Source organism: Erigeron canadensis, chromosome 1 (assembly GCF_010389155.1).
Source record: "Erigeron canadensis isolate Cc75 chromosome 1, C_canadensis_v1, whole genome shotgun sequence".
Taxonomy (NCBI): domain Eukaryota; kingdom Viridiplantae; phylum Streptophyta; class Magnoliopsida; order Asterales; family Asteraceae; genus Erigeron; species Erigeron canadensis.
Window position 1 is genome coordinate 54,630,389 of NC_057761.1, and position 12,510 is coordinate 54,642,898.

At 32.2% G+C, this 12,510-nt stretch overlaps 2 protein-coding genes across 2 annotated transcripts; one reads left to right on the forward strand and one right to left on the reverse strand.

Moving 5' to 3' along the window:
* The first annotated feature begins 949 nt into the window (after positions 1 to 949).
* LOC122595354 (NAC transcription factor 29-like) lies at positions 950 to 3,225 on the forward strand. Its single transcript, XM_043767707.1, has 3 exons — positions 950 to 1,130; positions 1,285 to 1,574; positions 2,710 to 3,225. The coding sequence occupies exons 1-3, from the start codon at positions 950 to 952 to the stop codon at positions 3,223 to 3,225; spliced, it is 987 nt and encodes a 328-aa protein (XP_043623642.1).
* An 866-nt stretch (positions 3,226 to 4,091) lies between these two features.
* LOC122583846 (syntaxin-71) lies at positions 4,092 to 8,969 on the reverse strand. The gene is made up of 9 exons (XM_043756227.1): positions 8,681 to 8,969; positions 8,454 to 8,579; positions 6,950 to 7,115; positions 6,755 to 6,840; positions 6,533 to 6,601; positions 6,413 to 6,457; positions 6,267 to 6,329; positions 6,101 to 6,177; positions 4,092 to 4,366 (listed from the first exon to the last, which is right to left on the reverse strand). The coding sequence occupies exons 1-9, from the start codon at positions 8,834 to 8,836 to the stop codon at positions 4,354 to 4,356; spliced, it is 801 nt and encodes a 266-aa protein (XP_043612162.1). The 5' UTR covers positions 8,837 to 8,969; the 3' UTR covers positions 4,092 to 4,353.
* Between the last annotated feature and the right edge of the window lie 3,541 nt (positions 8,970 to 12,510).

A 12,510-nucleotide genomic window follows, 5' to 3' on the forward strand; every position in this document is an offset into this window, starting at 1 on the left:
TTATTAAAAAAAAATAAACACCAAATTTTGGCATCAAACTTTACGTTCGCCGAAAATATTGAATTTAGTTTTCAAACATGAAAACTAATAAATTAATATTATAAACTGAAGATGTATTATGACTAATTTCCAATTAACTAACCTCTAAAGAAAGAAAAGCATGTTTCATCCTTTTCCTTAATCCTCCTATCTACATTCTACAACGAAAACTAAGCAACAAACCTGTTAATGACCTTAAAGTACATCATATCCATTTCCATCACTATTTTCAGTTTCAACTTCCACAGCTTTCAGTTCCAGATTCTATCAATAAACTAGTAACATTACACCGTCTAAGAAATGCACAAAACCGTCTCATTAAACATGTTAAGCAACTACATATGTTATAATGATGCTATTCATTTGAAGTACCATTCCCATTGTTAAAAATATTAACCAATACCAAAGGTGACACAAATTGACCCACAGATAGCCTCCTAAACTACCATGCATATGTTCCTAGACACCACTGCATTCATAAAGCCTTTAACTTTTGTTTCTTACTCGTATCATTATAATAACCACATTATGACTAGTAGAACAAAACCTAATATTTTTGTTATATACGGCATTAATTATATTCTTTCCTGGACTGTACAAATTGTACTCCAGGTACTTGGAAGAACACAACACCTCGTCTGAAATCGATGTTTGAATATTCCAAGTCAAAAAACTGTATATTGAATATTCGGCTTCACGACATGCAGGTTGCTTTCTTACCACGTTTCTTGAAAGTTCAGTTCGAGATGTATAATTAAATATATGAATATGATCATGGATATAATATAGATTGCATATATACATATATATTATATACTAGTTGCATATATATATATGTACAGTTCATCACTATACTTAGTTATTTCCTCCACACCAGAAGAAACCAAAGTGGACAATAAAGTTGACATCCATGGAGGAAACCAAAGGCACCTCAATTTTTGACATACAACTTCCTCCCGGTTTCAGATTTCACCCAACTGATGAAGAACTTATTGTTCACTACTTGCAGAAGAAAGTCATCTCAACAACCCTCCCTGCTCCTATCTTTGCTGAAATCGAGCTCTACAAGTTCAATCCATGGGAGCTTCCAAGTCAGTCCCCCCCCCCCCCCCCCCCCCCCCCCTTCCCCCTTCTCTCTCTCTCTCTCTCTCTCTCTCTCTCTCTCACACACACACACACACACACACACACGCACACACAAAGATGGTAAATTATGTGGGCTGATTTTGTGTCGCTTGGTAATAGATAAAGCCTTGTTTGGAGAAGATGAATGGTATTTCTTCAGTCCAAGAGATAGGAAGTACCCTAATGGAGTGAGGCCAAATAGAATGGCAGGTTCAGGATATTGGAAGGCAACGGGGACAGATAGACCTATTTTGGGAACATCTGGTGAGAAGATTGTCGGGGTGAAGAAAGCACTGGTATTCTATAAAGGTCGACCTCCAAGAGGGGATAAGACAGACTGGATCATGCATGAATACAGGCTGATTGATTCATCTATTTGCAGCTCAAGAAAGCCAAAAGAATCAATGAGGGTAAGTTTGCATGATCTTGTTTTCTAAACATCCTTTAACTGTTTATCTTATGAAAAATATAAGAAAAACACTCGGTTTAGGCAAATAATCAGATAGCTTTGTGAAGTGTGGCCGGTCTTAAAGAAGTAACTATAGAAACCAAAGATACATGTCCTCTTTAACCCTCCCATTAAACAAGAACCCTTAAATTTACACGAAAATAGTTCAGACAGAAATGTAAGTATCTAAACACACAAGGAAAACATCCCCCTTGCTATGATTTTCCATCAAAATCACAGGTACTTCCATATTATAACATCTTACAAATTACAATGGAAATTTAAGTAGGATGGTTCAAAAAACAATAACTCAACTAATATACTAGGACTTTGGCTATGTATAACTTCAATTATGACATGAACACCTAGAGAAATGGGAATAATAAGACCAAGAGAAAGTTCATTCTAAGTACTGTATCTCATCAAAATAAATTGGACTTTCACATAACATTATTATTTCATCTAGCCTTGTACTTGGCTTAAGGTTAATCCATGGAAATTTATCATCTAGGTGACACACAGATTTGACCCACTAAAGTTTGAACACTAAACTCGCTTAACAAAATATCTAGATTTGTGCTACGGGGATGCTTAGGATTGTTTAATTCAAAGTGTTTATCAACGGAAAAAACATCTGTATCGCCTAGGTGAAGCACATAGATTTTTTTATTTGTACCAACCTGCTTATTTAAAAGTGTTCATTCCTTATCAACTAAGCAGATAAACAACTATTCGGAGAGTGTATGTTATTGCTCATTTACTGTAAAAATATACAATTAATAGAACACTTAAATAAGCACTTTACCAGTAAGTAAAGAAACACTTACATAAGCAAAATCCCATAAACCTAGGTATAAACGCATACATGTTGTGGCCCCAGCAATATTTTTAAACTTCGACTGTGCTTGACTTCCAAACTAAAGGTCAGTAACATAGATCACAACAAAACTGTTAAAAACCACCATAAGCCATTGCATTTGAGCTGGTACCATGTAAGTCAAACCTTAATTAGAAAGAACCTATAACATAAAAGCATTAAAAGTTTACTTATAAACTGTAGGGTTTCTTAGTGAGTTAGTTCTTGTTTGTGGTTACAGTTGGATGACTGGGTTCTATGTAAAGTGAAACAAAAGACTAGTACCCCAAGAAACTTTTGTGAGGATGAATACGGTCAAAGCAAACAACCTGAAAAGTTGATGATTGGTTCTACGGACATGAAACCTAAACTTGAAATCTTGAAGGAAACCTTATTTAAAGATTGTCCCATGCTGCCTTTCATCTTCAATTCTCACATGGACTTTGCTTCCATCAACACAATGTCTTCTACCATCAGTCTTGAAGGCAGTAAAATCTCATTTAATTCACCCGAAAACAGAGGAAACTTTCAAGAGGCAATTGAAGGGTCAACTAAATATGAAAAAAAACGTAAAGAAACGAATCAGGAGGCTTTCATCAACCCTCCCAAAAAGCTTAGAAGCATGAAAGGTGTAGATGAGGAAATCACATCTTTAGGAATGTATACAAATGAGGCGAGCTTATACGGTGGAGATCAATCTGATATGTGGACGCGTATGTCGGCTTACCAAGATCTTAGTCACCTGACCTTCATGTAAGGTGATGGATAGCTTTGAAGAAAAAGATTGATACAAGTTTCCGGGTGTAAATGAATAGAAAGTATATACATGGGTGTGATTTTATAAATTGTGGTTGTTCCCGAGCAACGTTTTATTGAAAACATTGCTCTGGAAGCAACCTTTTCTAGTTTGATCACAATACTATTTAGTGTATACTAAATGTAAATATACATGTGTGTGAATAATAGAATGTACATATATGGGCATGTTTTTATGAATTGTGGCTGCTCCCCTAGCAACGTCTTATAATAATCATTGCTTTGGAAGCAACTAGTTTGATCATAAGATACTATTTTGTGTATGCCCCATGTAAATATTGTTACTTTGCTACATACAAAGCTACTTAATCGTGTGATATGCATATGTAAGAAGTAAGATTCTGGTATTGATTGAAATGATTGTGAGTTTGTGAAAGACTTTAGCTACCAAATATACCCTCAAATTAGCATATCAAGAAAATCAAAGTGAAGACATACATTTCAATTAGAGGTGAATGGATGGGTTAGGCAGGTTGGATAACAGGTAAAAACAGATCAGATCAACCCGACACGCTTTTAGTAACTTTTTCAGAATAAGGTATGTTTTAATTATGAGTACAAAACTTATGTTATCGCAACAAGAATCTACTTGGTTTAATAAGTTGACTTAGTATGTTTTACGGATAAATAATACAAATGGGCAACTTGCAACCTCTTTGACTCATTTGAGCTATTAGCCATTTATTTAGTACGTTAGACTCCTTTAAGATTAAACATAACTGATAACCCAAATCAATCTTATTTCTAAATGAATGGGTCGACAATTTTACCTCTAACTTCTAGGTTAGCAGATCAGGGAACATATCATAAACAATAAGAAGAAAGCACTTTCATACATTCATATCGCCCTAACTCCCTAAGGGATGTTCACACGATACAATAAGAAAATCAAAATGAAATACATAGTTATATTTAGATATAGATAGAAATACGTTGGTAAATAAACATGTGAAGTATAGATGTAACAGAAAAGTTGAAGTCAAGTGCGAACATACATAACTCACGAGCACACTAAAAGTCATCACCGCAAGAGCAAACCAGGCTAGATTTTCATTATGCTCACAAACAATTACTTCAAAACACTGCAAGTTGAAAAAAAAATAATGAAAAGTCATTCGTTAGTATCAGGATCAGTAAGACAGTAACTGAACTAGAATTGGAAGGCATAGGTGGGGGAACAAATGATTTCTGCATGTTTTGTTTTCATTTTTCTCTGATTTGTACTTTAAAACAACAATTCTCTATTTTAAAATAGTGGGAGAAAAAGATGACTGCGGACTAAAATAACTAATGCCAGAAAAACATTAACTAGAGGTCGCAGAAACAATATACTAGAGGTGGCCATTTGACCCCATTTACTTATAAATAACAATAACTTGAGTTGGGTTATCTACATATATTTTATATCTAACTGGTCAAATGGATACAATATGGATAACTTTATTAAAAAGAACGAAGTGAAAGTCGTGCAAAGTGTATTTTAAATATAACACAAAATCTCCTAACTCAAAAGTCATAATATTTAAAGAATTAGATACCGTTTCAGGCCAGCCCAACGGCCCCAACCATACCAAAAAATTACCCTCCCATATCCCATTGACATGTGTCTCATACTCAGAGGCGGTTCTCTTTAGGGGCCCGTGGGGGCCCGGGCCACCACCGTTTTTTCGTTTAATAGTACTAATATACTCGGATTTCGTCCAAAATAATCTATATCTATTAAGTCGGCCCCCAAGGATTATTTTTGATACGTTTAATAAATTTAATAGTGCAACAAAATTTACTTTTTTTTGTTTTTATAACCCACAATTAACTTAGTCCATTCAAAATTCTATGTTTAGCCTACAATTCACAATCCACGTAACAAGGCCTTCCTCTCTTTTTTAAGTTTTAGGCTCCAGAGAAAAATAAAATTTACCTTTTTAGTTTTTATAACCCACAGTTCACTTAGTTCATTCATAATTTTATGTTTTAGCCAACAATCCACAATCCACATAACAAGGTATTTCTCCCACAATCCAACATCTTTTCTCTTGGTATATTCATAAATCTTTGTAGTTTTTTGTTGGTTAGAAACTATGTATTAGTAGGGTTGTAAACGAACTGAATGAACTGTTCATGAACCGTTCGGCGGGAAGTTCGTTCGTGTTCGTTTAGTTAAATGAACGAACATGAACAAAGCTCTCGTTCGTTCATTTAAGTTCGTGAACACTATTCGTGAACGTTCGTTCGTTTATGTTCATGAACCGTCGTTCGTGAACAACAGTTTGTTTATGTTCGTGAACATTTATTTGTTATGTTCATTTACAAATATAAATATTTGCTTCATGTAATATATATATAATTAATACCTAACTATTTAACAAAAAGTTTAAATAAAAATACCTAAATTATAAATATTTCGTTCGTTTGTGTTCGTTCATTAGTGTTCGTTCGTTTGTGTTCGTGAACAGTCGTTCATGAACATAAATGAACGAACATGAACAAGTCATTTCGTTCATTAATTTGTTCGTGAACCGTTCGTTAAGTTAAACGAACATGAACAAGGTCCCGTTCGTGTTCGTTCGGTTCGTTTACAGCCCTATGTATTAGTAATTTGAATGGAAAACTTAGATTATTAGTGTTATTTTTGTTTGACCCGACCCGATTAAGTGTATTGCATGACTATAATATAATACCCGAAACGTAGGGATGTGAAAAAAAAATAAAAATTCGCCCCCACCACTAAAAGTTTTAAGACACCACTGCTCATACTGACCATTTCGTGCCCTCTATAACACTGTAACACGAACAGTCAGAAAGAAAGATGCACTTACTTGTACAAGTAAGCTGCAATGCCCAGAATTACACACAGCAATATAATATCGATACAAAAGTTCCTACTAGACCTCAGCTGTCAGCCCAAGAGAAAAAGGATTAGCAAATATGTGTTAGATCTAATAATGGAAACCACAATCCGAAAAGAGTCAGGTTTCCTCTTACCTGATGAACAGTGTGCTTAAGTCTAACATTGGTATTCCTAAGGTCTGAAGTCGCCTTATCCACCTGGAAAATCATAGATAAAATGCTTTGAGTGACCATGTAGCTGCTAAGTCATAATTATGAGAAGGGCAAAGAATTTTTCCAACCTTGTCGTCGATTTCGTCCATCAATGGGACTTGTCTGTCCACTTCCTGCACGCATAATAAAAGTTAACTATGTAACTGTTATCCAATCCAAGCAAGGAGTTTAAGTACAATATAACGAACCTCATTCATATCTTGTGCCATGTTTTTCAATGTATCTAGACCTTCTGATATCATATCCAAGCCTTGATCCTAAATAAAAAGGAACAAATGGAAAAGGCATACATAAAACTCAGTGAAAGAATCTATAGAGGTGACAATTATAATCCATTTACTTATGAGTTATGAATCAGTCGATTTAACTTATGTATTATCCATAACATATATAGAATCACAAGTACCTACCTGCTTCAATTTTCTCATTTCATACTCATTCCTAAATTGGCTTGACTCCTCAGATTGCTGAAAGTAGTCATCATCAAATCGTCCATCTATGAAATTCAAGAGTCAACAAAGAGTCCGACATATATGTAGATAACAAGCCAACCGCCACATAATTGGACAGAACATCATATTTACCAGTCACGTGGAAATGATTACCTGAATCAAACTTGATGTTGTTTGTACGAGATGCTGAAGCTGCCCAACCTCCTCCAGACTGTTTGGGTGCAGCAGCACCCCCATCAGGTATTGCTTGAATCCTATCAGGGAGTGCGAGAACCAAGTCATTACGAGCAGCAAACTCTTCAGGGGCAAGTCCTTTTACCTGTTATGGAATTGAGATCTAAAACTTAGTTCAACACAGCTAAAGTGTGACAACTAGAGCACAAAATATGTCATAGTACTTTAGACATCTAAATATACATGTAATGATAACCTTAATCTAACATAAACATATAGGCATATAGCTCTTACATGCTTTACTCTGGAAAAAAAAAGACTATATGGCAACTTCCGTACACATGATATAGGATGAAAGGAGGAGATTATAAGCAGTACAACAATGCGTCCTTAAGTCATCATATATCTAATGAAACTCCCTTGACAATTGACATGTCCAAAAATTCAACAACTCTGTCCTTAATCTCCAATAATATGTTAGAATACAGGTAGCACACAACTGGTGTAGTGAGTTTCCACATTTTCACACTCCTGTCCCCACTTCTCCAACACAGGACTTGTGTGCTTGGTTAGGCGGGAAGTTTCAAGCCTACCCTATTACCTGGGACAGCTTAGCCCGTATTGCAAGTTCTTGGCGGGGTCTTAGGCTTGTCCTCCCCTTGAGTAATAGAAATTTGATCATGAACTTACAAAGGTTCCTCACTTAAATGCTCAAATGAGTCAACCACCCAACCCCTTATATAGGAGTTCTGACCCTTCATGTATGAATACCCTAGATTATTACTATGAAGAAAACCAGATATTCCTAGCACATTACAACACTTATATGACACTTTTTTAAGTGTGCTTGGAAGGGGTATTGGGTGTAGAATAGGAATGATTATCGTTAAACAGGGTTGGTTAGCAATTGCCAATCTACCATAGTACCATTACCCACTAACCTAGGGAATAGGAATGATGAAACTAGATATGTAGATGGGGGCATGGGGCAGCTACATAAAAACAAAATAACATCAGAATTCCAATCTAATTTGTTCACGTAATCTAACACAATTACACTCTGCATACTTAAGTGAACTGTATATGTTTGCTCCGGCTTATGAGATTCAGTGCTAGAGACTTAATCGAATAAAGATTACAAAATCAACTCAATTAAATGAAGTCTAAATAGATATGACTACAATTCTGCAAGTCGAATCGAAGTCTAAATAAAGATTACAGATTCAGGCCACTAACAGTAACATAAGTACTTTATTCCATCCAATTCTCCACCGTAGTACCATATTGCAATTACATCCGAATTAGAGAACCCGGCAACCAAACTCAGTTACACAATGCACACTAACATACGGATTACGTGACTAGTAGTTACAGACACACTCCGATCTCCGCGATACAAAATCATAGATATACATATACAATATATACAACATACCCAAACACAAAACATCTAACTGATCATATAAAACAAGAGAGAGCAAACCTTCTTCATCGCCAACCGCTGCAGTTTAGGAACTTCCTCCAGTAACTTAGCCTTAGTCCGTCGTATTTCGGCATTGATCGCCACAACGGAAGCTCGATTTTTCTCGTTACTAGCTGTCTCAGCTTTCTAAAACACTCAACAATATCAAGTAATCAGCATTTCATAACTAATAAGTAAAAACCCTAGAAATCGAAACAGATAGATACAGATCCATATATATAAATCACCTGAAGAGCGGTTTCAATGTCGGATTCAACGGCAGCGTAGAGGCGAGCGAATGCATCGTCACCGGAGACGTTAAGATCTCGCTGTTTTTCAACGTCGTATTTGTCGTACTTTTTGCAAATTGCATCAACTCGAGTTAATATTTCGATTACGCTCATTGTTGTTGTTGTTGTTGTTGTTGTGACTAGGTTTTAGTGATTTGATGAGTTTGATGTTGGAAAATAAAAAATATATATATATATAGTTTGAAATTGGGGAGAAAGATTTTTTTGATGAAGAACAAGAACTGGACCAGCCTGTACTAATGAACTAGTTTTGTTTGATTTATTTTCCACTACTTCAAAAATCACCCCCTCATGTTCTCGACTTTGTTTATGTTGGTCCACTTTTGATTATATTTTTTCGAGGTATGCGCTACGATTAGCATTCCAGCTCCCCAAACAACATTTACAAGTTCCCTTTACTACTTCATCGTGCTCTTAGACTAGGCGGTAGATAATAGTGTTCCAACTAGACATGTTCTATTGTATAGAGTGACACCTCTAGATAAAAATCTCACGTATGTGTCACCCTCGAACTCATAACCTAAAAACTTCAAAATGCAAGCTTTAACGATAATGACTTTATTTTAATTACATGATACTTCAGGTTATAAAATGGATTCGTTCATGAAATACAATGAAAACCTTCATTTCATTCACAAAATATATTATTGGTAAAATACAATCAAAACCTTATTATTTGACTACGTTAAATTCAACCAATTATATTGATGATTATGATTGGAATAACACACAAAACACAACATGATAAGACACGATAACATGATAACTAATTGTGTCATTTATGTCAAACACGATCATAACATGATAACTAATATTTTACAAGATAATACTACTTATTAATAAACCTATAAATAGACATTTCAATTGTGTCTACAAATTGTATATACCAATTGTATAATTATCTTTTCTTTGGTTGTCACTTGTCAATGAGTTGCATGAAGCTGAACTTATCGTCACCTACTTAGATTAACAGTCCTAGTATCGTGTTGTAATCCTTCAACTTGAAGGGTTGTTTTAATATTTTTTTATTATCTATTAATAAAATTTTTGGATGTTTGAAAGAAAAAATAGACATTTAGTTTATAGACATATCTATTTATCTATATTATAACTAAAAGAAGAGGTTGGGAATACACTTGTCACACCGAAACCCTTTTCTTAGCTAATTCTCCCTCCTAATTAATCTAGCTCTCTCCATTTGTATAGATTTTTTTCTTCTTTTTTCTTTGATAAATAGAGAGTTATATTTAAAGTATATCTTAAATTTTTTTCTATCAAAACAAATTTTATTAAATTTTAAAGATATATATTATGCTTAAAACTGTCATCATTATATACAACATAAATAAATTTTTATTAATCATTTTCTATCATTCTCTCATTTTGATCTATAAATTAAAATCATGGTCATATAAATTCTCAACAAAAGAAACATACATTTTTTATATAATTTTAATTTAAATTTTAGTATTTTGTTCATGTTAGTTCATTATTAGACATTGAATTGTTATGTAACATTAGTAATATAGTTTATAACAATGTTAATCACTTTTCACTAAATTATTATCCCTAAAATAAATAAAAATGAAAAAGGAAAAGATATAGTGGGAGACCCAAGTTTAAAAGTTTTGCATTTATCCTCTCATAGTATACAACAAGAAGGAAAAAGGAACCGAATGGTAGGTAATAGTATAATATCGATTATGAATACGTAGAAGGTAATATAATAATAATAATATAATAATAATAATAATAATAATAATAATAATAATAATAATAATAATAATAATAATAATAATAATAATAAACATATGAACATGAATACGAAGAGAATGGGATATCTTGTTCTAAAATCTAAAATAGTAAATTAGCAAAACTCCATCCAAAAGTTTATAGACATATCTATCTTATTAATGAAACAAAAGTTTATAGACATAATTACTAGCTAATAATCTCGGGTTTAACCCGGGCACTAACTAAAATTTTAAAATAAAAAAATTTTAAAAAATATATGTAGTTTTTGTAATTGATATATCATAACTTGGTTTAGAGATATTAAGTTGACTAACATAATATATATATGTATGAGTATTTATTGCATTAACAAAACATAAAAAAAAATTCACAATCAAAAAGTAAGAATTTAAAATAAACATTTAATAAGCTAGCTATTTATCTTTAAATATATTACAATTACAATATTAAATATGACACATGACATCATAAATAAAATAAAATATTTTTGAATAAAAATATAGACTTGACACACTCCCTCATAATTAATCTAGCTATCTCCATTTTTGTATATTTTTTCTTTAATAATAAATAGAGAGTTATATTAAAAATATATCATAAATTTTTTTCTATCTAAACAAATTTTATTAAATTTTAAAGATATATATTATCCTTAAAACTGTCATTATTATATATACAATACAAAAAAAAAATATTAATCATTTTCCATATTCATCTCATTTTGATCTATAAAATTAAAAGCATGGTCATATAGATTCTCAACAAAAGAAACATATATTTTTTTTATATCACTTTAATTTAAATTTTAGTATTTTGTTCATATTGGTTTATTTACTTATTATTTGATATTGAATTGTCATGTACCACCTGTAGTATAGTTTATAACAATTTTAATCACTTTTCAATAAATTATTATCCCTAAAATAAATAAAGTGAAAAAGGCAAAGATATAGTGGGGGATACAAGTTTAAAAGTTTTGTATTTATCCTCTCATAGTATTTATAATATAACTAAAAGAGGGGGTTGATGGTATACTTGACACCCTTAATTTCCTTTTTTTAGCCTAATCTTTCTTCCTTATTAATTCTCTAAAATTTCAATATTAGTCTAAATTAATTTACACTTTTTGGTTTTCCATCACCAATTTACACTTTAACCCAATTTAAAACAATTATTTTACACTTTTTGGTTTCTCATCACCAATTTACACTTTTTAACCCAATTTACACTTTTAACCTAATTTAAAAATAATTAACTTACATTTTTTGATTTTCCATCATCAATTTGCACTTTAACCCAATTTAAAAATAATTAATTATACTTTTTGGTTTTCCATCACCAATTTACACTTAAAAATAATTAATTACACTTTTTGTTTTTCTATCACCAATTTTACAAAAATTTAAAAATAATTAATTTACATTTTTCGGTTTTATTAGTAATCTATAATATAACTCACGTACGACAACAAAAAAAAGAAGCTACGATCAGCTACAAAAGGGTTTTTCTTTTTATATACTTTGCACATGATTAATCATTATTATAACTTTTTAGCATCGAAATCTTATGTTATTGTTATTATTATTTCTTTTAATTTAGTTTGTTGTCCATTATAGGTTCGTTATGGCTTTTTCTTCAACAAAAAAAAATATGACCACATTAGTTCATCTTGAAGATCTTAAGTCAACACATGTTAACCATCATTTACGACTCCGTGTTGTGCATGTATGGATTGTTTCGGAGTGGAATAACCCGAAGAAAATCAAAACATTCGAGATGGTCTTTGTTGATGAATTGATATGTATTTTTCAAATTATATAGTTTACACTTTTAGAATATAAGAAACTGTAAAATTATTTAACTAAAGTTGAAAAAAAAAGGTAAACTGGAATCAATACTTATATGAAGTTAATTTTCGTATGTTTCTTCTTTAGCTTTCGTATTGATTAAGTTGTGATATATGACTTAACTAATCTAAATATTATATATTAAATTTTGTATTTGTAACCTAT